General features: G+C 43.3%; 1 protein-coding gene across 4 annotated transcripts in view; it reads right to left on the reverse strand.

The window, feature by feature from the left end:
• MYO5A (myosin VA) overlaps positions 1-24,883 on the reverse strand; it is a 185,177-nt gene that overhangs the window by 4,084 nt on the left and 156,210 nt on the right. Inside the window, exons 31-40 of one of the 4 annotated variants that reach the window (XM_037054646.1) lie at positions 22,960-23,040; positions 20,469-20,667; positions 18,611-18,685; positions 17,871-17,964; positions 12,448-12,594; positions 9,883-10,037; positions 7,879-7,968; positions 5,392-5,542; positions 3,076-3,358; positions 1,113-1,287 (exon numbers count right to left, since the gene is read on the reverse strand). In XM_037054646.1, the coding sequence (XP_036910541.1) occupies positions 1,113-1,287; positions 3,076-3,358; positions 5,392-5,542; positions 7,879-7,968; positions 9,883-10,037; positions 12,448-12,594; positions 17,871-17,964; positions 18,611-18,685; positions 20,469-20,667; positions 22,960-23,040 (1,450 nt within the window). The remainder of the gene's footprint in view (positions 1-1,112; positions 1,288-3,075; positions 3,359-5,391; positions 5,543-7,878; positions 7,969-9,882; positions 10,038-12,447; positions 12,595-17,870; positions 17,965-18,610; positions 18,686-20,468; positions 20,668-22,959; positions 23,041-24,883) is intronic. The other 3 variants (XM_037054649.1, XM_037054648.1, XM_037054650.1) reach the window with 3 other exon arrangements.

The raw sequence follows: 24,883 nt of genomic DNA on the forward strand, positions 1-24,883 counted from the left end.
TCTGCCAGGGCTGGGGCAGAACCAGAGGGGAGAGGGAAATGGTTCAAAGGCACACGTACCTTTACTATTTGAATTTTTATAATAAAAATGTATTCACCTTTGTATATTTTAAGAAGCAATGTCAATTTAGAAAAATATTCGAACTATACAAAGGAGAACATGAAAAGTAAAAGTGCCCCAACTCCCCTCCTCCCACTCTCCCCAAGTGCCTGTTTTTGCCAGCATCCTTGTTGTCTGTTGAGCTACTCTGCATGCGCACTTCACGTGTAATCTGTGTACGATGTCCATGCTATGATGAGACGTGTGACGAACATTACAAAAGTCCGAGAGCAGGCACAGAGATACGTGGCAAATGAGAAGCGGGCGTGTGCACACCTGTGCCTTCCCTACTGCCGTTGCCATTGTCCCCAGTGTCCTCCCTTCTCCTCCGTTGACTCCTTAACGTCAATGCCCTGCCTGATGGGACCTTCTCTGAACACAGTCGGTTATCGCCCCCCGGGCACCTCCTGTAGATGTCTCAACACTGAACTTGCTAGACTCTCTTACAGTAGCATCGGCTGGGTACATCTGTCTTCCCCACTAAACTTGAAGTTCTTTTTAAGCAGGGATTGTTCCTTCTTTATTGAAGTATTTCCCCCAGCAACAAGTATGGTCCCTTGAGATAGGTACTCAATTCATCATTTAGTGAACTGAAGAAACAAGAATTATTTGTCTTAAAATAGAGAAATCTAAAGAATCATCCAATTATAAAGTAACATGGAAAACCATTTTCTGGAATGTAAGCTACGCAGCAGGCCTAGAATGCACGCCCCACTAGAGCAGGAACCTCGTTTCGTTTGTGGCTGTGTCTCGGTGCCTGGGACAGGCTGCACAGCCCTGCAGACACTCAGCCAACACTGACTAGATGCTGAACGCAGACACTGTGACTAGGACTGAGTGTGCTACTTTCTGGGAAAACCGTTCTCGAGATTTATGTGCGTGTAAGTCTGTCTTCTCTGATGCAGGTGAAGGCAGCTCAGAGATGAGAACAGCAGCTAGAAGACGTCTTTGTTTACCCAAAGATCGCCCATGACCAATGTTAAATGACCTCCCGGCAGGGAGCGTGGCCATACCTGGGCAGTGGTTAAAGCACTGCACATGGAGCAGATGGCTTCGGCGTCGTCATCCGTTTTCTTCTTCACCTGCAGAAGCTGAGCGGCCTGAATGAGCGGTTCCAGGGTCTCCTTAGCCCCACTGTTCATCAGGTTCTTGTCACGCAGCCACTCTTCCAGCTGACTGACATTGTACCTACGCCGAGCAAGACGGCGGGAGGGAGAGAGAGGGTGCACCTTTACTGGGCGTTGTCATAGATGTCTTGATTCTTTGTGTGTGACTTTGTCAGGAATTTCAGTTCAGATGACAAGTAGTAATCTTGTTCAATTTCCTCAAATTGTATCAGCTATACTTAAAAATTGTCATTATAAAAAGTCATGAGGTTTATAATCATAATTATATAAGAGTAAAACACTAGAGCATATAATTATCTTTAATGCAAGATACAAAGTGGCCATTACAGCAAAAGTTATGAAATAAGATGTGTTAAAAGACAAAATGGAACACATTGTGCAGATGTGCCCTTATTACGCAGTGGCCCAGTAAACACTTTGTGTCTTCTCTCACAACATCGGGAGAACACTATCCTTTAAGTCCTCTCTCTTTCTTACGTCCAGCTGGGTAACAAAATCCTGCCGCACAGACGTTGTGCTCCAGCCCTCTTACTGGGAGAGGCCGGGTGATGGGGACAGTGGCCCGAGGAAGCTCAGGGACAGAGGAAGAGAAAGGCACGTGGGGGCCACTGGAAGAGACAAAGTCCCCAAGAAACTACACAGATGCTGAGGGATCAGAGGCTGGCCAACTGAGTAACAGTGGTTCTTAAAATGAAATAAAATGAAGTAAATGGACACACAATTGGGATGTAGTAATCAGGCAAACAGGAGGAATCGTACTACGGCAGGTGCTTCAAATGCATACACAAAGCTTACAGAGGAGGAAACCCCACTCCCTGGATGTCAGGCGTCACTGTTAACTACAGTGGGTGCGGGTCAGAGGGGGAAATTCGAGGAGATCGTCAAGGCTTCCTGAGACTGAGCAACTAGAGATGTTCGTAGGAGAAATCCTTTTTTCTCCTCTTGGTGAGTATTCTAGCTGTTTTAAAAGAAATTATTTGCAAAATAAATCAATTCTATCAGATAACATGGTTATGCTGAATAGTGGCTGAGCATCGAATTGGGTACAGCTCTTCCTGAAACACAGAGGGGCATATTTCAAGTGTCAGTGAAAGATCTGTTTGACAGGCTCTTGCTGCCGAGGGTACAAAAAGGTATTTTGTTTAAAGCAATTTCTAAAAGCAAACAAACATTAGATAATCTTCACTGTCATTTGTTTATTTATTTATTTTTTAAATTTATCTTAGAGGGGAAGGGAAGGAGAGAGAGAGAGAGAGAGAGAGAGAAATATCAATGTATGGTTGCCTTTCGTGCGTCCCCCGCCAGGAACCGGGAACTGGCCTGCAACCTAGGCATGTGCCCTGACTGGGAATCGAACCTCGATCCTGTGGTTCGCAGGCCCGCGCTCAATCCAAGCTACACCAGCCAGGGCCAATCTTCACTATCATTCGATTAGTTATCAAATGATAACTTCATTATCATTATCATTATCAATGAAGATTAGAAATCTTCATTATCATTTGATAATGCTTCAATCAAATGTATCATTTGATAATGATACAATTAAAACACAAAAGAAAAGGAAGCATCTATCTCATCTTCATGTATTTTTCATCGCCTCTTTAATCCCTCAAATGAATTGGCCACAGTGCAGCAGGGTCCCTACCCAGCAGTGAGTAGAACCTGCTGGAGCACAGCCAGGAGCAGCACTGACTGAGAGTGGAGAGGCCCCACAGGCAAGGGGAAGCGGCTGCACGCCTGGTCCTCCCTTGCTGCCTGGGAGGAGACATGGGGCGGCAGCAGACACGGGGTGTGTGGACAGTTGGGCAGCGAGAAGAGGCCATCACAGGTGTCGTTGGCATTTGCTCACCTGATCTGCATGCCTTTACTCCAGGAGCACATGTCCTTCCGCAGGAGGAGGTTGTTCAGCGTGATGGCCCCCACGATGTAGAACATCTGCTTGACCACCTGCTTGATCAGCTCGGGGTCCATGCCGTGCTGGCACATGACTGAGTGGAAGGAGTTGAGCTGCCGCAGGATGGAGTCCAGTGTGTAGGTGCCCTCGTCGGCGATGCTGGAGGTCCGCTTCCGCAGCCCTGTGGGCTTCACCCCGGACACACCCTGAATGGTCTCATGCTCCAGCATGCCTGAGACTGCAGGAGTAGTTCAAGTTAAAAGAGCTGTTAAAAGAGATCTGAAAGAAAACCTTTTCATGTCCATACACACATATTCACACATACACTCAATGCAGAAAAATTACCTGAGCATCAGAACAGAGGGGGAAAGAACTTTCCCCCAAAAATGAATTCTGGATTTTCAATTTTAATGAAGAAATAATTCTTAAATGCAAAATTTTACCAAGAAATTAAGAAATCTTAATGGCGTAGTTTCTAAACTACGAAGCAGCAGCCTTGTAATAGCACCAGTGTGTGGTGCTGTGTGAGGGTTTCTGAGAGAGGTATGCAGCAGTGAGGGAGAAGATGAGCATTCTCCAGGCCATGTGAACTCCAAAGGCAAAAAATCAAGAAAGGTAGGAGCCTGGGCAGGGGCCTTGGAGGAGACCTGGGAGGGGCAGTTGTGCAGGGCTGGAGAGCTGGGCCCTCCCTGCCCTGAGCTCCCACAATGGCAGGGGGCGCTGGGGTTAGCCTCCGCCTCCCAGGACTTAGTCTTCCCCTCTGGAGCACTGCTGCTCCCTCCCTCGTGCTTTCCTGGCAGCGAGTGGCTTAAGTATCCTCTAGGATGGCTTAGGATGCCCACTCCTGGACTGGGGGTCCCTTGAGAGCAAGGGCCAAGCCTGATTCACCTTTGTTTCTCCCAGTGCTCCATGCAGCTTCCATACAACCTCATTCAGAGTCAACATGTTTGCTGTTGTGAAGTCACTGGGAGAGGGGGTGGTCAGTTAAAGTGGGACACCTCAGAGACAAGTTTAGCCAATAAAAACAGGCAAAAACAGAAAAAAAGTTGGCCAAAGCTGACCTTTGCGTCTGTCACTTTTTGCATTTTAGCTGACCTAGAGTGCTTTAAATTCATGACCTCTTAGGATGTCAGTCTCCAACCTTTTTGGCACCAGGAACCGGATTTAGGGAAAAGAATTCCGTGGACTGGTGTGGGACGGGGCACGCACAGGAGGCCTCAATTCGAGCGAAGCTTCGCTCTCCCACCACTCACCTCCTACTGTGCAGACCGGTTCCTAACAGGCCACAGAGGAGGACCGGTCCTTGGCCTGGGTGTTGGGGCCCCCGTCTTAGGGGACAACTAGAAAAATCACTGCCACCTCACAAGCTTTCCTCAGCCTTTTGTGTTTCTAGTTGTTTGACTGTGTGCTTAGGACAGAAATGAGCCCACAGAAGGGAAGTACAGAAGTTGTGGAAGTGAGGAAACATGTGGGTAGGGTGAGAAAGGGTAACTCGGAGTGGTCTTCAGAGGCTGCTGGTAATTTGCCTGAGGATAAGAGTTTGGTAAGTTAAAACAACTTTTTAAAAAAATCAATGCATTCAAAATCAGCAGCCTGCAATTTGTACATGTCTCTTAACTCCTACTTCAAACACACAGCACACTACAACGTGTAACAGAATACATAAGCAAACACCCAGAGCCAGTGCACACATGTAAAGACAGGTACATGGAATCACACATTAGCTGCATACACATATACAGAAATAGAAACACCTGCACCCCAGAGGCTCATCAGACAAGAAACTGCTGCATTAAACCAAACTGGCTTCAACGATTCCAGAGGGACCGGGAGGTGCACAGCTTGGCACACGGTGTCTGAGACCTGTCCTGTCGGCACCGTACTCTCCCAGCCCATTTACTGTGCCATTAACTAGGCAAAGTGCAGACCCTCCACAGACCCACCGGCGTGTAAAGTCTTTCTGAACACGGGAAAAGGAGTGAGAGCCAGTGCTGGGTACAAAGCACGGCCCAACGTTTAAGGCAGAGGTGTTCTACACTGAGGAGGGAAACCAGTCACGGCTGTTTTGGGCATGTGGACGCCCTGACTTTGAGGCATCTCAGTCATGGCTAACATCCCATGTCCTGGGATTCCTCAGCTTACTTTAAGACTGAGTCTTACTACTGATGTTCTCCGTTTGGATATGTGCCCCAAACACATGCCACTGGTGGTCATCTCCTGGTGGGCAGGGGAGGCGGGCAGACCTCGATGTCAGCAACGCCCTGGCCTTACCGATCATCGGCTGAAGTATGTTCTCTAACACCCGCACCAGCTGCTGGTAGATCTGAATGGCCAAGTCACTCAGCACCTGCCGGTACTCAGCCAGGTCAAAATTGGTGAGACAGTGTTCATTCTGGCGTGACGTGTTGTGCTTCATGAAGCCCTGGAGACAGAGCGCAGAGTTAATGACACACATGAGGCGGACATCCCGTCCGTCCATCTAACTCGTCTGGTCGGCATCGCTCTCTCTGAAGAGTTTCCATCCAGCCCACACGTGAATGCCAGAATAACCATTTTCTGCGCTGCGTTGCTTCCATCTTAAAATTCCACTTCTTACTTAGCTTTTGAATAATATCTAAACTTGGCAACCTAGCATTTAAGCCTTTCCAACAGCAATGTCAATGAAATAAGGAGGGAGAACTTAATCTAAAAAATGAATGTGTTTTCACTTATGAAACAGGAGGTTTACTGACAAACACTGAATTAGCTAAAGTATTAACCTCTTAAACTTCAGTTCATGAAACATAGTTCTCTTTATAAATACTGTATACAAAGGGCACACATCGTGGTCTTAAACTAGGTCAATTTCTAGAGACTGGGACATAAGTAAAGAATTTGCCTTTCATTGTTGTGGACCACTCAGCCTGGTTTCAGGAATTGTAACTCTCCACCCAGTGGCTAAGGCTGCGAGTGACCTCTGAAATGTGAGCCACAGGAGACAAAGCCTGTCTCTGGTAGCAAACGCTGCCTCAGTTTCCTCCCTGCCCCCAAAGCATGGTCGATGTTGATGACGGGTAAGTCTCCTCGCAGCAGGGAACAACCTAAGCCCGACTCCACCACTTGGGAGGACTTCATGGAAGGACTGGGGGGTGGGGGCTGCAACAAAGAGCAAGCAATAGACTTGTGCCCTCCGGCTATGTGACACAGCCCAAGTCCCCATGTCCTCTGGGAGAAGTGCTTCCTGGCTCTAATCCACTTAAGCCTGAATACCGGATGGGGAGGGGTGCAGCTCCTTGCCTTGCCAGAATGTGTGTGTGTGTGTGTGGTAGTGGTGGTGGTGGGGGGGGGGGGCGGGGGGATCTGGCATCACAAAGACTTCCTGAAAAACCTGTGAAATCTGCTCCGCTAAGAGTTCTTTCATTCATATGATAAGGGTCTGAGAGGAAATGAGTATGTCTCCCAAGGTTTCTGCAAAACTCTTTTCCTGACAGACACTGACTCAGACTAGGCCCTCAGATTTCTTTGAAATGTTATCTACTGTTTGATCCTTGCCTCCCTGTATTCCTGTGTATTACAACCCAATAAAAGCGCCTGGAGGAAGGGGCTCAAGGCCTTTTTCCTTGGAGAAACTGGCCACCTCTCCTCCACAAGCAGATCATGTCATGTCATGTTTACTTTCACCTGTGGCGGGCGAGGGAAACTTGCGAGGAAAGTCGCCCCCACATTTCATAGTATCCATACATGATTTTCACCTTTTGGTACTATTTGTTAGAATGGAAAGCCAATTGTACAAGAAGGACCTTTGTCATACACTGCCTGACAAAGGCAACAGCTTACTTGGTGGATTCTGCCCATAGTTGAGCACCTGCCTCCCTACAAGCTATTTAACAACACAACATGGTCTAGAAGTGGGGGATGACAAGACAGTTCATGACCCCTCTGGGGACTCTGGTCCATCAGTCCCTTCTGCTCAGGGGCCATATCTTGCTCATATTTGTATTTCCCAGTATTTGCTAGGACAGGCCTCTGCCCCAGCCTCTGTCTGGGTGCTCAGAAAGTGCTGCTGCTCAGCTTCTCCGGCTGCTCTCCTGGCGTGAGCTGGGGAGGCGTGGAGAGCAGTGGCTGGGGGCAGAGTCTCTCAGAGTCAGCCGAGCCCAGAATCCCAGCTCTGCTCCTGATGGGGGAGAGGACGTGGGCAAACTGATGAACTTCACCGAGCTTCCGTTTCCTCATCTGTGAAACTGGGTTACAATCCCTACCTCATAGAAAGATTGTAAGAATCAAATAACATAATGTGTGGTAAGTGCTGACTGATACCTACTAAGCAGCTTTTAATAAGTTATTAATATATGGCAGTTTTGGAAAATTAGTTTGTCAAACAACTGATGAACACATCACCACAAACAAAAGCTAAACAGATTTTTGGACATAACTTATGACCTTTAATGCATTATAGTAAGCTGAAATTACTTAATTTTTAAAAACTGTCCTTGAATAGCCTATATATTGACAAAAAATTAATTTTTGCAACTATTCATTAATCAATGCTCATTATACATCTACGGTGTTTTTCACAATACCAGCCCTCAGAGGTAAGAACCAGCTGTGTAAGTAATAAGCATCCAACAAAGCTATGAACTTCTAAGCCACTTCTGAGTTCAAGTTTCTAAATTAACCAATGGTTAAATATTTTCCTTAAAAATATCAGAGAGGTATAGCATGCTGGGTTTTTCTCTTTTTTTTTTTAGCACGCTGGTTTTGTAATCAGGATTTTCTCACCTCTTCTCCGCTGTACTGCTTCAAACAGTGCAAAAACCGGCAAGTGTTAGAGAGCCAGAAGGAAACCGTTTCAAAATCATCACCTCTTTTCTGAAAGAGAGAATAAGCTTAAATGTGTTGTTTCTTTAGAGAAATAACAACCCGAAAATAACTGTACAGATACCAGAAGTCCGATTTCTTTCAGTTACCATTATAAACAATTATAAAAATAAATCACATTGCAGTTGTAAAGTCTTACATCATTGCTAGAGAATTTCAACCACTGGGTTCATTGGTTGTTTTTCATCTTGCTTCATATTTGTTGTTTTTTTTGCCATGAGAAAATGACTCCCAGTGATTCACTGCGGATATTAGCTTAGCAGAAAAAAATTCTCTAAGCCAGAGCTCTCCCAAACATACTTCCCTCGGAGTTACTGAGGAGAATCAAAGGGCTATAAGCACAAAAGAGAACCACCAAGATTGGGAAGCACTGAAACCCAGGTTAGGTTAAAAATCTTGTCAACAATGTAAGATACAGCTGCACAGCAGTGACTCGGCAACGGGATGAAGGAAGTCCTGAGCAGGGCAGTCGCCGGGGGAAGAAGCTGCCTGGCTCTTCATCAGGACTGTGGACATCTCACAAAAGGCCATTGCCGAACCAACACAGGAACATGAGACAGACATACTTCAACTCAGACAAGGGTGTGAGACAAATGCACATCAATCTGAAATGGTATCAAAGGGTGTTATGTTCCAATACCCTCTCTTCAATCTTTCAACAGGTTGGTAAAAAATTAGTTAAATTAGATAAAGGCCTTCTTGCATTAGGACGAGTGGGGAGAAAACCTTATGATCTGGGTTTTTTTTGTCTGTCAGAGTTGACTCAAATAGTACAGCCGTGTATCTAAGGACAATACAGCATCAACACCAAAAATGAAATGAGTTATACTCAGAAGACATCCATCAATTGTTGTAAATGTTAAATCTTCAGAAACTCCATGCGTCAGCAACCACCGCACAGTGTAAGTGCACAGAATATCTTAGCAATAGGGACCGAGAACCAGCATGTGTCCGAAGCTCACGCCCACATGCTGGGGGAGGGTGTTTCATGGGTGCACAACAAAGTGAATGTACTTAATGCCACAGAACTGTATGCTGAAAATGGTTAAATGTTACACTTTTTTGCTGTGTATATTTTACCACTATAAAAAATATTTCATGACGGCCATCTTAGATGTGAGAGCCCTCTGAGCATGTTACCTATCTACTTATCTCCATCCTAAAAGGTCTCCTTAAGTCAGATAGTCAGAAAGCAAAGTACCTGGAGCACATTCTCTTAGCTCCTTACAGAAACAACTGAGTTAAAACTAAGAATAATATTCACTGTTTTTCTAGAGAGTCAGGAGGAGGATTATGCAATGTGTCTCAGTGATGGCTGAGTTATTAGGTAGGACTTTCTGCTTTGTTACATAATTTTGCTGCCTTCTCCAAGTCTTCCCTTTCAGGTTAGCACCTGTGTGTTGTTTCTCATGTGGAATCAGGCATTTCAGGTTACAAGGAAAATTATGGGTGAGTTGGAAAAAATGGGAAAAGTTGGAAGAAAAAATTGTAATATTTTATCAGATATCTTCTTATATGAATGAGCCATATATTAGTGAACTCACTTAATATCTATTTTAACTACAGTATCATATTCCCTACATATAATGGACTCTACTAAATATTTTAAATTTTTAAGTAAGGCCTTACAGCAAACTATTTGTCTATGAAGAAACAGTTTATTCCACAATTAAATGCAATTATATCAAATTAATTTTGATTTCTGTTCACCCCAGCCCTGCTTTGAAAGGAGGTATATAGACAGACAGTCTGTGAGAAAGAGTGTTCCCTACAGTGGGCGGCAGCCGTTAGGCCTGGAAAGTGTTAGAACTGGCACCTCAGCTCTCGGCTACGGAAGGAAAAGTACTTTGGCGCGGAGTCTGTCAGTAAGATTTATTACGAGAATTTTGTTGAATATGAACTGACCTTTAATACTTTTTTGATGCTGTTAATTGTTGATGTTAGCAACGACCTGACTTTCTGATCGTCATTCAAGTAGTCAGCATGTCGAACACACATAAATAGGATGTATGCAGGTAACCCTGGAATCAAATTGACTGCTACACCACGTGGCTTCAGTTCTGAAAAAAGGGAGAAAATAATCTTATATAACAGTGAGAGTCACGAGAAATCCTTTGAGAGATAATAAAAGCACATTTCCCATGTAAGAGTCAATCATTCAGGGTAAATAGGTCACATAGAAAAGCAAATTTTAATGGCTGATTCGGAGAAGTGCTTGAGAGTGGGAGCATGTGAATTTTAATTGTCTATGCGATGACAACCCCCCGATTTCCATCTCCTGCCCTGACCCTCCCCTTGATTTCCAGTCTCCTGTACCAAATGCCTTCCTGGCGTCTCGACTCAGACACACCAGACTGAGCCCTTCCAAACCAAACTCGATTCCCTGTGGCACCAGCTCTTCCAGGAGTTGTCCCCGTCTCAGCAAATGGCAGTTCCAGCCCGCTAGCTTCTCAGGTTATAAACCTCGTCATCATCTTTGACTCCTTTCTTTTTCTCACACATCTAATCCACCAGCAAATCTGGTTGGCTACGCCTACAAAACACATCCAGAATCCAACTACTAGCTGCCTGAGTCTAGGTCCCCATCATTTTCTCCCCAATTTTAGTGAGAGCTACCAAATGGTCTCTCTGATTCATCCCTTGCTCCCCAGTGGCACATTTTCACACGGCAATCAGAGCAATTTGGTAAGAAAGTATAGGTCAGATCATGTCACTTTAGTCATGAAAATCTTTCAAGGAGGTTCTCACCTCATTCATCTACAAAATGACATCCTCACCGTGGTCTATGTGCTATGTGTGGCCCTGTCCACCCCCCGCCCCAGGTCACTGGTCTCCAGTGAAATCGGCCTCCTTGCTGTGGGTTGAACATGCCAGGCACACTCCACCCCGGCACCCATGTGCAAACTATTTTCTGCCTGGGATGCTCTTTCCTCAGATGACAGCATGAACTGCCTCCTTACTTCCTTGGCCTTTTCAAAGGACCCCCTTATCAGAGAGGCCTTTCCTGATGGCTCCATATAAACAGGTACATCTGCCTTCACTCTTTATCCTTTTTACCCCATTAGATATTTGTTTTTCACACTGGAATGTAACAGGGACTTTACCTTGTTACTCAGTACCTAGAAAATGCTCAGCACATAGTAAAAGTATACTAAATATTTACTGAACTATGAATCTTTGCTTAAACTTTATGCTTAAGAACCAGTGGTTCCTTAACATTTTTTTTAAAAAAGATTTACTTATTTTTAGACAGATGGGAAGGGAGGGAGAAAGGAGAGAAACATCAATGTGTGGATGCCTCTCGTACACCCTGTACCTGGGACCTGGTCCACAACCAGGGATGTGCCCTGACTGGGAATAGAACCAGTGTGACCCTTTGGTTCTCAGGGCAGTATTTAATCTACTGAGCCAGACCAGCCAGGGCACATTTTTGACAAATAAAGATCACGGTGAAACTTAAGCACCTATTCACCTACATACAGTACTAAGTTTAATGCCAGGAACCTTAGGAACATTAAATCAGGCCTACCTGCCAATCACACTGCCGTCACCCTGGTGCCTGGGGGAAGGGTGCTATGCAAAGGCTGACAGGTTTTTGGCTTTCTCAGCTGACAACTTTCAGGCTGTGCACACTCCCCAGTCATTCCCCACCCTCATGTGAAAAGTGCTCGTGCAGAGCCAGTGGGCTCACACTCAGCCTGTACAGGTCTCACGCTGCTCTGAAGTGCGTCTCCCACGCCCTTCATTTGTCCAGACCCCTTCTTCCATTGCTGGAATATTTTCCTTAATTCTTTTGTTACTTTTCCCCTATTACTGAATGGTTGTTATTGATATATTTAGTCATACACTTTCTAGGAAAGTAGGGAAAACAAATTCAGGAACTTAAATGTCCTAGAACAGTGGTATTCAACTGTAGCTACATGTCAGAATCCACTGAAGGTTTTTTTTTAAATTAGACATGGCCAGGCTCTCCCCTCTAGAGATTCTGATGCCACCAGTCTGTGGTGGGACCACACAACAATACTTTTCAGAAGCTTCTAAGGGTAGTTCAATGCGCAGCTAGAGCTGAGAAGGCCTGGCCTCCAGGGGTTCTCACAGGGGGACTTGCCTCGGAGGCAAGTGTCCCTGCAGTTTGACTGATGACACGCCACATGGTCAGGACACTTCTATAGCACTATAATGCAGAGTCTGTAATGAAACTGGTGTTGAATATTTCAAATATTAGACTAGTCTCTCCCACCACTGACTCGTGTACCAGAAAATACTGCCCCCCACCCCATCTTCTCTCGTTTATTGCTGTACACAGCCAAAAGAGGGCTGTTCGAAAGCCAGCGAGAGGTCGCGCCAGGAGCCAAACTGATTGGCACCTGGCTCTTGGGCTTCCTAGCCTCCAGAACTGGGAGAAATAAATGTCTGTTGTTTAAGGAAGAATACAAATAAGAATAGAAGAAAGAAAAGGAAAATACTTGCCCAGAATCAGGTTCTTAACAAGCTTTTGCTCATCCTCCTTCTTGTACTCCAGCATCCCTTGGAAATCCTTCTCTTTCCTGGGAATGTTGACTGGACGGATGGGCTCATCAATGATCTGCCCTGGGGATATGCTCTCCGTCTGGCTCACTTCATGAAAAACAAATACGAGAGGAAAATGTTTTCCAGATAGAAAAGGTGAGAAGGTTCCATGTCCTTACCATTTAAATGACAAACTCGGTGGCAACAGTGGCACGCCGCACTTGCCCCTTCACTGCCCCTTCTTTGAGTGCCTTTCCTGCCAACGTGGGCTGTAGCTGCAAAACCAGGGGTGATGCCCCACTGCCCACCAGGGCCTGGCTGCTCTCGATGTCAGAGAAGCGTACTTGGTTCAAAAGTGTTTTTTAAATAATAAGGTTACTGTGTAATAAATGTCCCCAGAGTAAGTGGTTTGACTTCTTGGTTAATGAATCATTATTGATCATGAATGATTAAAGATATTTAGACTTTAAATCACAGAAGGATAGACACATTAGTCTATAAGGAAGAAGAAAGAGTATAGAACATTCCCCCTCACCTTGAGCTCTATGAATCTAGTCATTAAAGAAAAAGACCATTTACTTTAAGTCTATCATTGCAATCAGTTCAGACCACATCAAGACAGCTGGTAGGGTGGAGTTTCTTCACACTAGTTGATGTGAAATGTATTATTATTTTTTTTACAGAGGCTTCCCAAGGCAAAGACCTAACTTTCCCCTGCTGTCCCTCATCCCCAAAGAACCCATGAGCAGATAAAACCACTTCCAATTTGTGTGATTTCCCAAACACGATTCAGTTTTCGTTTTTAGTACAGCGCTGAATATCCTGCCTCGACGTTGCACTGTTACGTTACAGCCACTGGCGAACGGTCTTAGACGTGAAATGTGGTTGCTACTGTCACTAGCAGCTGCTGGAGAAGGATTACACTGAGGATTAAAAACAGTCTCCAGTATCATCTCAAAATTGAGAACTGAATGGGGGACGCAAGTGAAGGGACGGGAACACACGAGTTAGTTACGGTGGTGTTTGTGGGGACCCTCGAGTAGGCAGGTTGTTTTACTTGCAGGAAGGGTGCAGTTAAGAAATCTATTTGGAGTTCAGAGACTTGTTGAACAAACGCAGATTAGATGCATCAGAAAGTTTAATGTTGCCGACTCCACAAGGTGTCAGTCGTGCCGCTTCTGTCTCTCCCGGGCCATCCCTGTGTTAGTTCTCGGAGGCCAGTTCCACAGGGGGAGGTTATCAGAGAGAACACCCACCCCGGTAAGTGCTCTCGCTTACGGAGCAGAGAGGCTGGTGACACCCCGTGCACCTCTTGCTGCAGCGCACACACCAGGACTGCCAGTGCTGAAGATCACCACTGTCCATCAACACTGCGGTACCTAGGGGGTGATCATCCTGTGACTGGACAAACTGGCACTGTGGCATCTAGTGCTTCAGGTGCATGGTGCCATCTGGAAGCCACAGGGCTAATTGGAAACTGTATGTGTCCACACAAGAGATAGGAGGTTTAGACTATTCAGTTTTACATGTGTCATTTCTGGAGTCAGTTTAAACACAACAGCATCGGGATTTTGAAGTCCACACAAAGTGGCCCTCACAGCTCACGTCCATGCTGCACATAAAACACAAAATAATGGCATCTTTGCTATCTATACGACTAGTCATTTTCAGTCACAGAAGCAATCCTAAGAGGGGAAACTGGGAGGAAATAGATTCGGCATGTTAAGTTTACCAATAAATGTACGTATTTGGCTTCATATTACGCAAAGAGAATGCTTTAAACCTACTGATTTCATCATACCTATGGGGCCACTGATTATGAAATAACATTATTATATGTAACACTAAAGAAGGAAAACACTGCCAATTAAGCTGTAACCCACCAACAGTTGTGAGACACATCCTAATTTTGGAGATGTTAAAATGTCAAAAACTGTGTACCTCAGAATTTATGAAATATGCAAAACCTTTTTATTAAGAGAGTTCATGTTTTAAAAGGAAGCTTCACTTTCCTTTTGTAAAATCTCTAACCAAGATATTTTTGGTTCTATATAAAAATGTCAGTTAAAATTTGCCATACTTCTTTTAAAAATTTTCTCTGCCTTTTAAAAAAGATTTTATTTATTTTTAGAGAGAAGGGAAGGAAGAAGAAAAGGGAGAGAAGCATTGATGTGTGAGAGATACATCCACTGGCTGCCTCCTGCCCACCCGCAACTGGAAACCTGGCCTGCGACCCAGGCATGTGCCCTGCCCGGGAATCACACCCGTGACCTCTCGGTTTGCAGGCTGGTGCTCAGTCCGCTGAATCATACTAGCCAGGGCTGTCTCTGCCTTTGAGTTCTCCCCAGAGATTTGAGTCTTTAAAAACCTTGGATAAAATATAGATGTTAGCTCGATATGACTTTGATTCATTTAGCAAGTCATCTTTGTACTAATTAAAATAAAATGCCAACCCTTATACAGCAGCAGTTAAATATAAAGTCTGAAAGAGAGAAGCCAGGACGCCACCCCAGTTTTCAAAGATTCAAGAGACCTCGGGGACAGTCAGTCCAATACTCCATCTAATACCGACACCCTTCCAGAAAGACCTGAAGCAATCCCTATTTCTATTTCATAGATTCTTTATACTTGAGGGAAAAATATTTCTAAACCTTTCTGTCCTGGAACAGGAAAGGACACTAGAATTTTCTTAAATGTATTTTTTCTCACTTTGGTACCAGGGAAATCTTGATCTCAGGCTTAATTAAGACAGCCAAGAAAATCCCTGTAAATAGAGACATGCTACTGGAACTACGACCCAGAGGAGAGAAGGTAGCAGCCCTCAGGAGGCTCAAGTTCTGCTCATGGTTTGGCCACTAACTGGCTGAGACCTGGGATGTTGCTTAGAGTTTCTGGGCTTCAGTTTTTTCTCCCATAAAATAATTAACTCATTTATAGAATTCTTTAAGTTCCAGATTCCTTGACTCTGTGAAAATCGAGATGGAACACCCACTCCTGGATTAAAATATAACTCAAAGCATATCTAATTTTGAAGCATTCTCCACTTAGCTATGTAATTTCTGCTAAAATAATATATGTTGGCATTTTTAAAAAAGTTTTCATTGGCTTCTAAAACAATCTCTGTAAGTGTAACCCATAACAGGAGGCAAGAGTCTTGCTAGTTTCAACCAGAAGAACTTAAGTATGTTATTTCCCCAAAAAGGGGAAATAACAGGAAATAACATATTTTAAAAAATATACTAAGATTTTTAAATGTTCCCAGCATTGTCTGTATCACGGGGCAGAAGGGGACAGGAAGACAAGAGTGCGGGAAGAGTCTCATCACCTTTACTCTCTAATTTTGGGAGGTGGGGGAGTGCTGCTCTCAGCCACTGGCCAGTCAAATAAAGATCTCATTTTATTCTTTAGACACGTATCATTTAACTCAACTTTTCTCAAGAATACTATAACATCCTTTTTGCTTAATCTATGAATTGCCTTCTCAAGTGTTACTTACACATTTGAGAAAATATCTGGCAGGATGGTTTAACAGACGAATTGATTTCTGATTGATTATGGCTTAAAATTGCTAACATCTTGAAATATCTCAATCTATCTCTTCAATGAAAGCTGAGTAAAAACTTAAAAATAACAAGTGAAACCATTAAGAGTTTTAAATAATAATCTCACACATCGATGCCCTTGAAGTCAGTTTTTTTCAAGCAAACACTCCATCTAATTATCATCTCATGATGTAATTAGTGCAGAATTGAGTGCAGAAAAGACCTCTGGATAAAGGTTTTTAAAGTTTTGCCAACAGACATTTAGCCTGTATGTGTGACTGGAAGTTTAAAACATTATTCAGATATGTAACATCTGAAGCACATAATGCTAAAGGATTATATATAAAATACAGCAGCAAAGTAATCTTTTTTCTAAATTTCTCTTTCACCATGTGTTTATCCAAGGGAATATTATACTCTTCACAGTACACGTCCATGATGCCATTTACAGAACAATTACAATAGGTCAGACACTATGCTAGGTGCTGTGCAAAAAGGGGGAAATAACAGGTGGTCCTAAGCTCAGGAAGCTCACAGTCCATTGAGGAAGTCAATAATTCAAACAGAAAAACTGCTAAAAATATGACAGTGAAAAACCATAAAAGGCATGAGTCTAATTGTGGTACACAGAGGGCGGAACCATGGGCCTGTTTGGTGATCAGAAAGGATGCCCTTGAGGATGTAGCACACGTCTCTGATTTCAAAGGCTGAGCAGAATTTGGCCAAGAGAAGCAGGAAGACCTAACAGAAGAACAGTTATGGCAGGCCTGGCATGCTGGGGAATGAAAAGCACAGAGTGAGTCATGGTAATCACTGCGAACGTTCCCAGTGTCAGGGACTCTTCACTCTCTGAGCCAGGCAAGAATCAGTCAGAGTGACATTGAGGGAACGGATGGGGAGTCAGACTGCACGGCATCAGTTTTGGTCAAAATGATACTAGTCTGCATAGACCTGAAGGCAGTTCCAAAGAGGGTCCCTAAAGCTCCTGAACAATGAGAGTGTTGTTGGGAGCAAGTGCAGAATTGGGCCTTAGCCTGCTCACTGCCCTATTCCTGGCCCCTAGATAGGTGCCTCCTGAAGGAACAAACACAGTAGTGCACAAGATGAGATTCATTTGTATATTATAACAACACCTGATGTTTAATTCATTCCAAGGTATTTTCCCATCATCATCATATATAAATCATGAGATGTTTTTACAAATCTTATTTCTTCATAATTATAATTCACTTCTTATTCACTTCTCTTTTTATCTGTATTACATGGTTAAGTTCTGAGGACACAGACTTTGTCTTACTCATCTTAGTATTCCTAATACTAAGAAAAACAGTAATAATAATAACTAAGTTGCATATAGCATTTACTGTGTGTCGGGAACGACACTAACACACTGCATATGCTAACTCATCTATCTTTACAAACCACATCGGGTAGACCAGTATTCATTCTCATTTAACAGGTGGGAAAGAGAGGCATTAAGAAGTTCAGTAACTTGCCCACTACCAGGTGACCAACAGCACAAGGCTAGGATCTGAGCCCGAGAGACCTGGCTCCAGAATCCATGCTCTTATCCTCTGTTCAACACCACCTAGCACCGCCTGACAGATAGAAGCCAGTCGTTGATGTCTGCTGAATGGATTCTCCTGCTTTGTAAATTTTCACTACAATGAAAAGAACGTTTTCCCCCATCTCGCAATGGAAGGACCCCCTTCACAGACACTAGGCTTGCTGAAAGTCATTTTTGTTACCGTCCCTGATATTCGCATGCAAACCTATTAGGCCACTAGTATAAGTAACATAAAATGAAGAGTCAGCAATTGTCATAAAACATGTTTGAAATACCTTCTAGTTCACCAATTTTTTTTGCAAAAACTTTCAGTTGTTTTTTCAGTTTCCGTACAGTCTTATCTTGCTTTTCAAGTTGTTCCATCAAATCCTAAAGATAAAAATGAGAAATACAACAGCAAGATCAAAACAGGTCTTCTAAAATGCACAGGAGGGAAGCAGCCACAAAACCACGGAAACAGCGTTGTTAGTCTCACAGAAAAGCACATCGGTGGAGCCACCACCTGGCTCACACTGGCAGGCACGGGAAGTGCAGCTACAGCGAAAGCCAAATGTTAAAATACACAGTGCAGTAAAGTCCTCTCAGCGTGATGGAGAGCAGGCTCACTGCGGAGTCTTTTCCAGTAGACTCCATGTGGGCAAGACAGTTAAATGCCCACAAAATGCACTGCTATTCCAGTGGAATGTTTTCTTTTAAAGGGGAAGAGGCAAAATAAATTTTGATGAATACACAAAATGTTTTGTGGAAAGTTTTAAGGACAGTCGAACTTAGGTAGGGGCTTTCCACTTCTGACTTCCATCACACTGCAAGCCTAGTGTTAATAACAAACCAAATATGACAATGGACACGGGGCACTGACAGAGGGGACACCACTGGCTGAAAGACAGCTGTAGGGAGAAACAGATTTTGTAAAAAGTTTTTGAAGAGACCTCCTGGGGAGGAGCAGGCAGCCCCTCAGGTACAGAGGCTAAAAGTAGCGAAGAAGACAACAGAAAAGCATTCTGAGTTTACATACAATCATCCGTTTGTAAAGTGAAATCCGATATGATTGATACTTCTTAGGGTCATCTGCATATAATTCCTCAAAATACTGAAAAAACAGGCACAACGGATATTTGTTTTTCTCTGTGTCTTTGAGGGAAACGCTACCTCTCAGTGAAATCAATTTTAAAACATTTTAAGACTTAATGAAATAGTATATACTCAAAAGTCTCTGATTTATTACCTGCCACTGCCCTCTGATCTATACTACAAAGGCAGTAGAGATAATTCCAATTTTATACATATACTCATAAATTTTCACATGCTCAGAGGAAACAGGTCAAAGCCAGGATGCCACCAAATAGCAGGTAAACAAACTGGGGGTCTTCAGTCCCCAGATGAGGCTGTTCGGTTCTGACCTCACTCCTCAGACCCTCTCCCCAGCTGCTGCACCCACAGTAGGGAGTACAGACAAAACGGATGTGGGGTAATGGCAATACTGGCACTCTTGTTTGAAGGTGGGAAGGCTGGCCGGGAGCTGTGGGCCTTCCTTCCCTACCAGGCAGCACGGGGAGGCCTGTGAAGCAGGTTCACTGGAGGAGGAAGGAAAACCATCTCGCTGCCTGTGGTGGGGGGTGAGTGGGAGGGCGGGTTACGCAGGGGAGCGTTTCCAAGAACTAAGCCTAGGTTCCCAGCTGCTATAATGCTCTGCTCAGGTGCTCCCTGAAGAAATGTACAATTAAGATTGAGAAACTAAAATGATTTTGAAAAAGTGCATTGTTCTCTGTATTTAAGTTTGAGCCCATTCTCCCAAATTAGTAGTCAGGGAGGCAGGAGAAGCAGCTGACCTACAAAGGGTTTTCCTAAATCTCAGACAAGCTCATTAACTGGACTACCAGCTTAGAATTTGGGGGCTTACTTTATTTCTGTATGAGCTTTGGAAAATTACCAAGAAAACTAACACTACGGACAAGGTTGCAAGAGAATGCTTAATCAGCCTGGTGAAAGAACTCAGGGATGTGCCACCCAGAAGCATCTTTACTGCATGGTTTCACCTTGTATTTGGAGACAATCATTTATAAGCAGCAAATTTATACAATGATCGATTATTTTTATATCATTTAGTATATTTATCAATTTTTAGGCATTTAAGCATTGTTAGTTAAATTTAAGCAACAACAAACCTGAGTAAAGAAATGACATTTCAAAAATAGCTCATGATTCAGAAGATTTCCCCCACAGATCAGTGATATCTCAGTCACTTTGGAATGAGTTCAGCACTGCCCTCAGCCTTCTCTCCCCTTCCCACAGGCGGCCTGCAGCCTGCTGTCCTCCTAGCCTCGCAGGGACAGATGGGCTGGGAGCAGAACACCTTTGGGTTCTGCTTCTGATTAATACAGAGGATAGTTACACAGACGGCACTAAAAACTATTGGTAATGTAAAATGATCACTAAAGGAGTAATGGAGGGATAGTTCAGATTGTTACATCATCAGAGAAAATCCAAATTACTTATTACAGATCACTACAACCCTGAATTAAAACAAAAAAAGAGAAAACACTACTAGTCCTAAATAGCTTTTCTCAAAACCAGGCTGACACTACAGCATAGATTTTATACAGAAACACGGATATCAAAAGCCTGGCATACAGCCGGGTGATACCTTTCAGGCCCTCCAAGTGAGGTCTGAGAGAGGCTTCTGCGAGAAACACAACCTGCACACAGGGCTGGCTCATTTCCGCCAACAGAGTCCTACTTTTCTCACTGGGTCTCCCTCGAGTAAGAGGGCAACAAGTGTGGGGCAGTGAGTTCTCCCGCCCAGCAACTAGGAGCACCCTGCAGAGCTCGGCCCTGCCTGCTGGGGAGCATTCGGGCCAGGCCCCTGTCCTCACCAGGTTCTCGTTGGTCAGCCGGGTGATCTCGTGCTGCAGGCTGGCCTCGATGCGGGCCTCGGGGGGCAGCTGCAGGTTCTGGGCCAGCAGCTGCTGCTGCCGGTTGTTCTCTTCCTTCAGGCTTTGGATCTCCCCGCGGAGGGCCTCGGCCTCGTTCTCATGGCTCCTCTTCTGAGACTGGAGCTGGGATTCCAGGAGCCTGTGGAGAAGCCACCCAGACAGGAAAGGGAGATGACACGAGTTCCTGCTTGGTGGGGGCAAGCAACTGTGTAACTTCTGACCTGACTGAGGTCGGGAAACTCAAACAAGACCAGAAAAGGATGGGAATGCTCACATTTGTGTCTTTCTAAATCGTGGACCCTGCCACAAGAATCAAGTTCTCAAAGGCCTTGAGAAGCAGGGGAGTTTTAGCTTTTATTCTTTACTAGAATGATGAGTAAAATAATCAATTAAAAGACATAGCTTTAATCTGGCTGACTACAAACTAGCATTTAAGTTAGCAAAGACAGTACCTTTGCCATAAAATAACTGCACTACAGAGCAAGATTACAAACTCCTGGTCTAATTAAATGTTTTGAAGAATTTTAGCATTTCTAATATCAGGCAGAGGGTGCAACCAGAGTCCCAATTTTTTACTATCTACTCTTATCTGTGAAGAACAGAAAGGCTGGAGCGCTCCTCTGAAGTATATATAGATTTGCCCATATCTAGACAGGTAGTTCTGAAATTTCATATAAAATATTTTAAATCTGTCATCGTCTTTGTCCCCATAAACCTCCATATCAGTAACCTAAATCCTAAGAGGACATGGTTGCAGGCCATAAATATTAATAGGACCAACAAAGTGGATCACTGCTGCTCGGAATACAAGCACACAGGTCAGTTGCCCCGTAGGCAGACCACGCCATTGGCAGTGAGAACGGCAGAGAAAGAGCATGCTCCCATTACCCTGCATCCCTCACCCACACTTCTACATTCACCCCTTTTCTAAACACAAAACAAAGTTACAGTCAGAAATTAATTAGTATGAAGAAGAAAAAGGTGTTCTTTTACTCTAATGCCCTTGGTTAGCAACTGCTGGGCAAAATGCAGGAATGCCATTGCAAGCAAACTGTTAACAGAAGACTAAACATATTTTAGTGGGTATAAAATCTCAAGAATATTTGAACCAGTAACACCACAAATGACAATGGTTTATGAACAGAACAAAGCAGAATAAGCAGAAGCCCCTTGAACAAATAGCATATTAGGTATTTTTTACAACTTAATCACTAAAATGGTTATTTCTATGAGATTCTTAAGACACAAATATGACTAGAGCAGAAGAGTGTCTGTGTTAGGACGATATTGCCATTTCAATTTTATTTGCTTTCCCCTAAACATACTTAACATGTTGAGTCTGGGTAATTATTCTGAGCTGCAGCAGTGCTGGAAACCCTCCAGATGTGCTGTTTCACAAATCTGACATTTATATAAGCACACAGAATGCCAAATCATGTGCTAAATACTGCTGTTAGGCAGCGTGATAACACTGGGTTGGCCAAAAAGTTTTAGTTTTTTCTGTATGATGGGTGTAGTAATGCTTAGCTGTCATTAATTTCATTCAAAAACAATTTTGTTACATTGTATTGTGACAGCTGTCATACCAGTGTGCATTAAAAAAACATAAAAATTGGTGAATTTTTGTGTAGCCATTTCAATATTGAAGATGGAAGAAGATATGCAACCTTTTTGGCATATTATGTTTTATTATTTCAAGAAAGATAAAAATGCAATTGAAACACAAAAGATTTGTGCAGGGTATGGAGAAGGTGCTGTGACTGATTGAATGTGTCCAAAGTGGTTTGTTTGGGCCAAAGAATTCTTTGCTGTGGGGCTGTCTTAGGCAGTGGAAGCTGTTCAGCAGCACCCCTGGCCTCTACCCACTAGAAGCCAATAGCAGGAGATGGCCGACATACTCAAAATATCCAAATCAATAAGGTTATTGGTGACAATGAAAAAATGTGTCTTTTATTTTACAGAAAAAGCTGAATGGACTTTTTGGCCACCCGATAATACGTAAGAATGCAGCCACATCACCATAGGCAAATATCCATTAGACTGATTATTACTCCAAACAAGGAACCACTAAGTAATGGGTATTAATCTCTTCCCCACAGTAGTTTGAGCTCTAGTTGAAAGGTTTTGGTTTCCTTCCAACTCCTTGTGAGATACTCCCAAGTTTTAGTTCCTGGAAGAAACACCAGATCACACCTTTCACTTAGCGGGCAGTCACTGTTCTATACCCCATCACTCTCTTTCAGCTCTAATAGCACTGCTTAGGGAGGGAGGGTTTTTAGCAAGGTGTCTGGCTGAATGCTCTAAGTTTTTCTGACATTTACCTAGGAAGACAATTAGTGTACAAGAAATATAGAGTTTAAAGTCAGGAGGCCACTGTTAGTAAGAAAAACAACAAATTAACAACATTCCATTGTGAGGAGACAAATATAACCTGTTGGCTTGTTTTAACCCTTCATAAACCAGCCACAGCTCTCCATCCTCAGCCAGCTCATGGAAATCCATAGCAGATTGTCTTCCATGCAAAAGGAACAACAATGCAAAACACAAAGGAATACGGGATGGGAATGAGATGATGATGGTCAACAGCATCACATGGTATTTCAATATTTTACTATCAATATTATTGATTTTGTTAATTACAGATAGCTTCAAGATGTTATTACAAAAATTATTTTTGGTTATTTTTTTAAAAAAATATGTAACATATAAATGGGTGGAAAATAAAACAAAATAATCAAGGATCTACAGCTATTTTTCCTGCAAAATAAGAAATGACTCAAAAGATGATAAAGAAGTTACATGTTTTTAACATTTTATTCATCTAGCAGAGTGATCTTATTATATTAGAGAGTAACCACAACAGTCACACACAGAGTGAAAACTAGCTATCGCCTTTGTGAGGCAACCGTCACAATCCATTTCAAAATGAAGTTTTAAAATTAATATTAATAAATTAATAAAAATAATATTGTTGAGGGTTTGCTATGTGTCAGTTTTATTCTATATTCTTCTGCACATATTTTTTCATGTAGTTCCCCCAGTAACCCAATATCTATCATTTGCCACAGTGCAGAAGAAGACATGGAGGCTTAGAAGTAAGACACCTGGAGGTTACAGAGGGGAACACAGTGGAGCTCAGCGCTATCTGATGCCGGAGCCCAAGTTCTCAGCCCTCCTCCTAGACTTCTGTTGTTGAAACGACGTTTACATAAAACAGATTCCAGAGCATGCTCTTTTATTTTCCACCTACCACCTATTCCTGAAGAGTTCATCTATTTGCATGGTCTCAACTGTATTATTATATGCTCAATGACTTCAACATTTATATTTCAGCCCACACATCTCTCCTGCTTTGTATCTATATTTTCAGATGCCTAATGGATTTCTCTCCTTGGATGTCTTCCTAGCCCCTTAAATTTAATTTCTGTAAATCTACCAACCATCCCCACCCCATACTTCCCTACACCCAGACCCAGGATGAAAAATGGCATCATCACATACAAACAAGTGTCTGCAGCAGACACTTAGAGTCACCTTTCACCACTCCCTGTCCTCACTGACACATCCCATAAAACACAAGGCTTACCGACCTCATCATCATCATCTGTATCTTTCAACATGTCCCGTTTCTTTCAATCCCAACTGCCGCCAACCAAGTCAAAGTCACCAAAATCCATCACTTGATTACAGGAATAGCCTCTTAACTGGTCTTTACGCCTTCAACCTAGTTCCACTACAATCTAGTCTCGAACATAAATGCCAGGGTTAACTTTCTAAAACTCAAACTTCATTGTATCATTTTCTACTTAAAATCTTCCAACCGTTTCCACTACCACTGAAGTGAAGTCCAAATTCTCTCAGCCGTCTCCCCCACAGCCTATAAACTCTGTGAATGCATTTACCTTGGGGACTGCTATTACTCCCAGCATGTGGCACAGGGCCTGGCATGAAATAAGCATGCAATAAAGATCTGGTAACTGAATAGCTGATGGATGAACAGTGTAATCTAGCTATTTTTATACTGACACATTCTTAAATGTGTCAGATATAAAATGTGTTATCATTTAAATTCATAAATTAAAGTTCAAGTTTAACCTAATACTTTAATAAACATTCTCCACCCTTTCCCATAAAAGAAGAGATTTACTTTGTGAAGTATTTCTATATACTAATCGTGATACTATACACCAGGAGACCCAGACTGTATACTAACAATAAAAATCTCCAGAATTGTCTTTCTCTGCGATCATCACTGGCCCTGTTCTTTTAAGCATGTAGTCTTTTAAGTGCAGAGTTCAACAGCACTGTGGCTCTGTCGAGAAGGTGGCGAGAGGAAGGCTGCCAGAATCCCAGAG

The sequence above is a fragment of the Sturnira hondurensis genome, unplaced genomic scaffold (genome assembly GCF_014824575.4).
Source record: "Sturnira hondurensis isolate 20B ecotype Veracruz unplaced genomic scaffold, ASM1482457v3 Scaffold0008196, whole genome shotgun sequence".
Lineage (NCBI taxonomy): Eukaryota > Metazoa > Chordata > Mammalia > Chiroptera > Phyllostomidae > Sturnira > Sturnira hondurensis.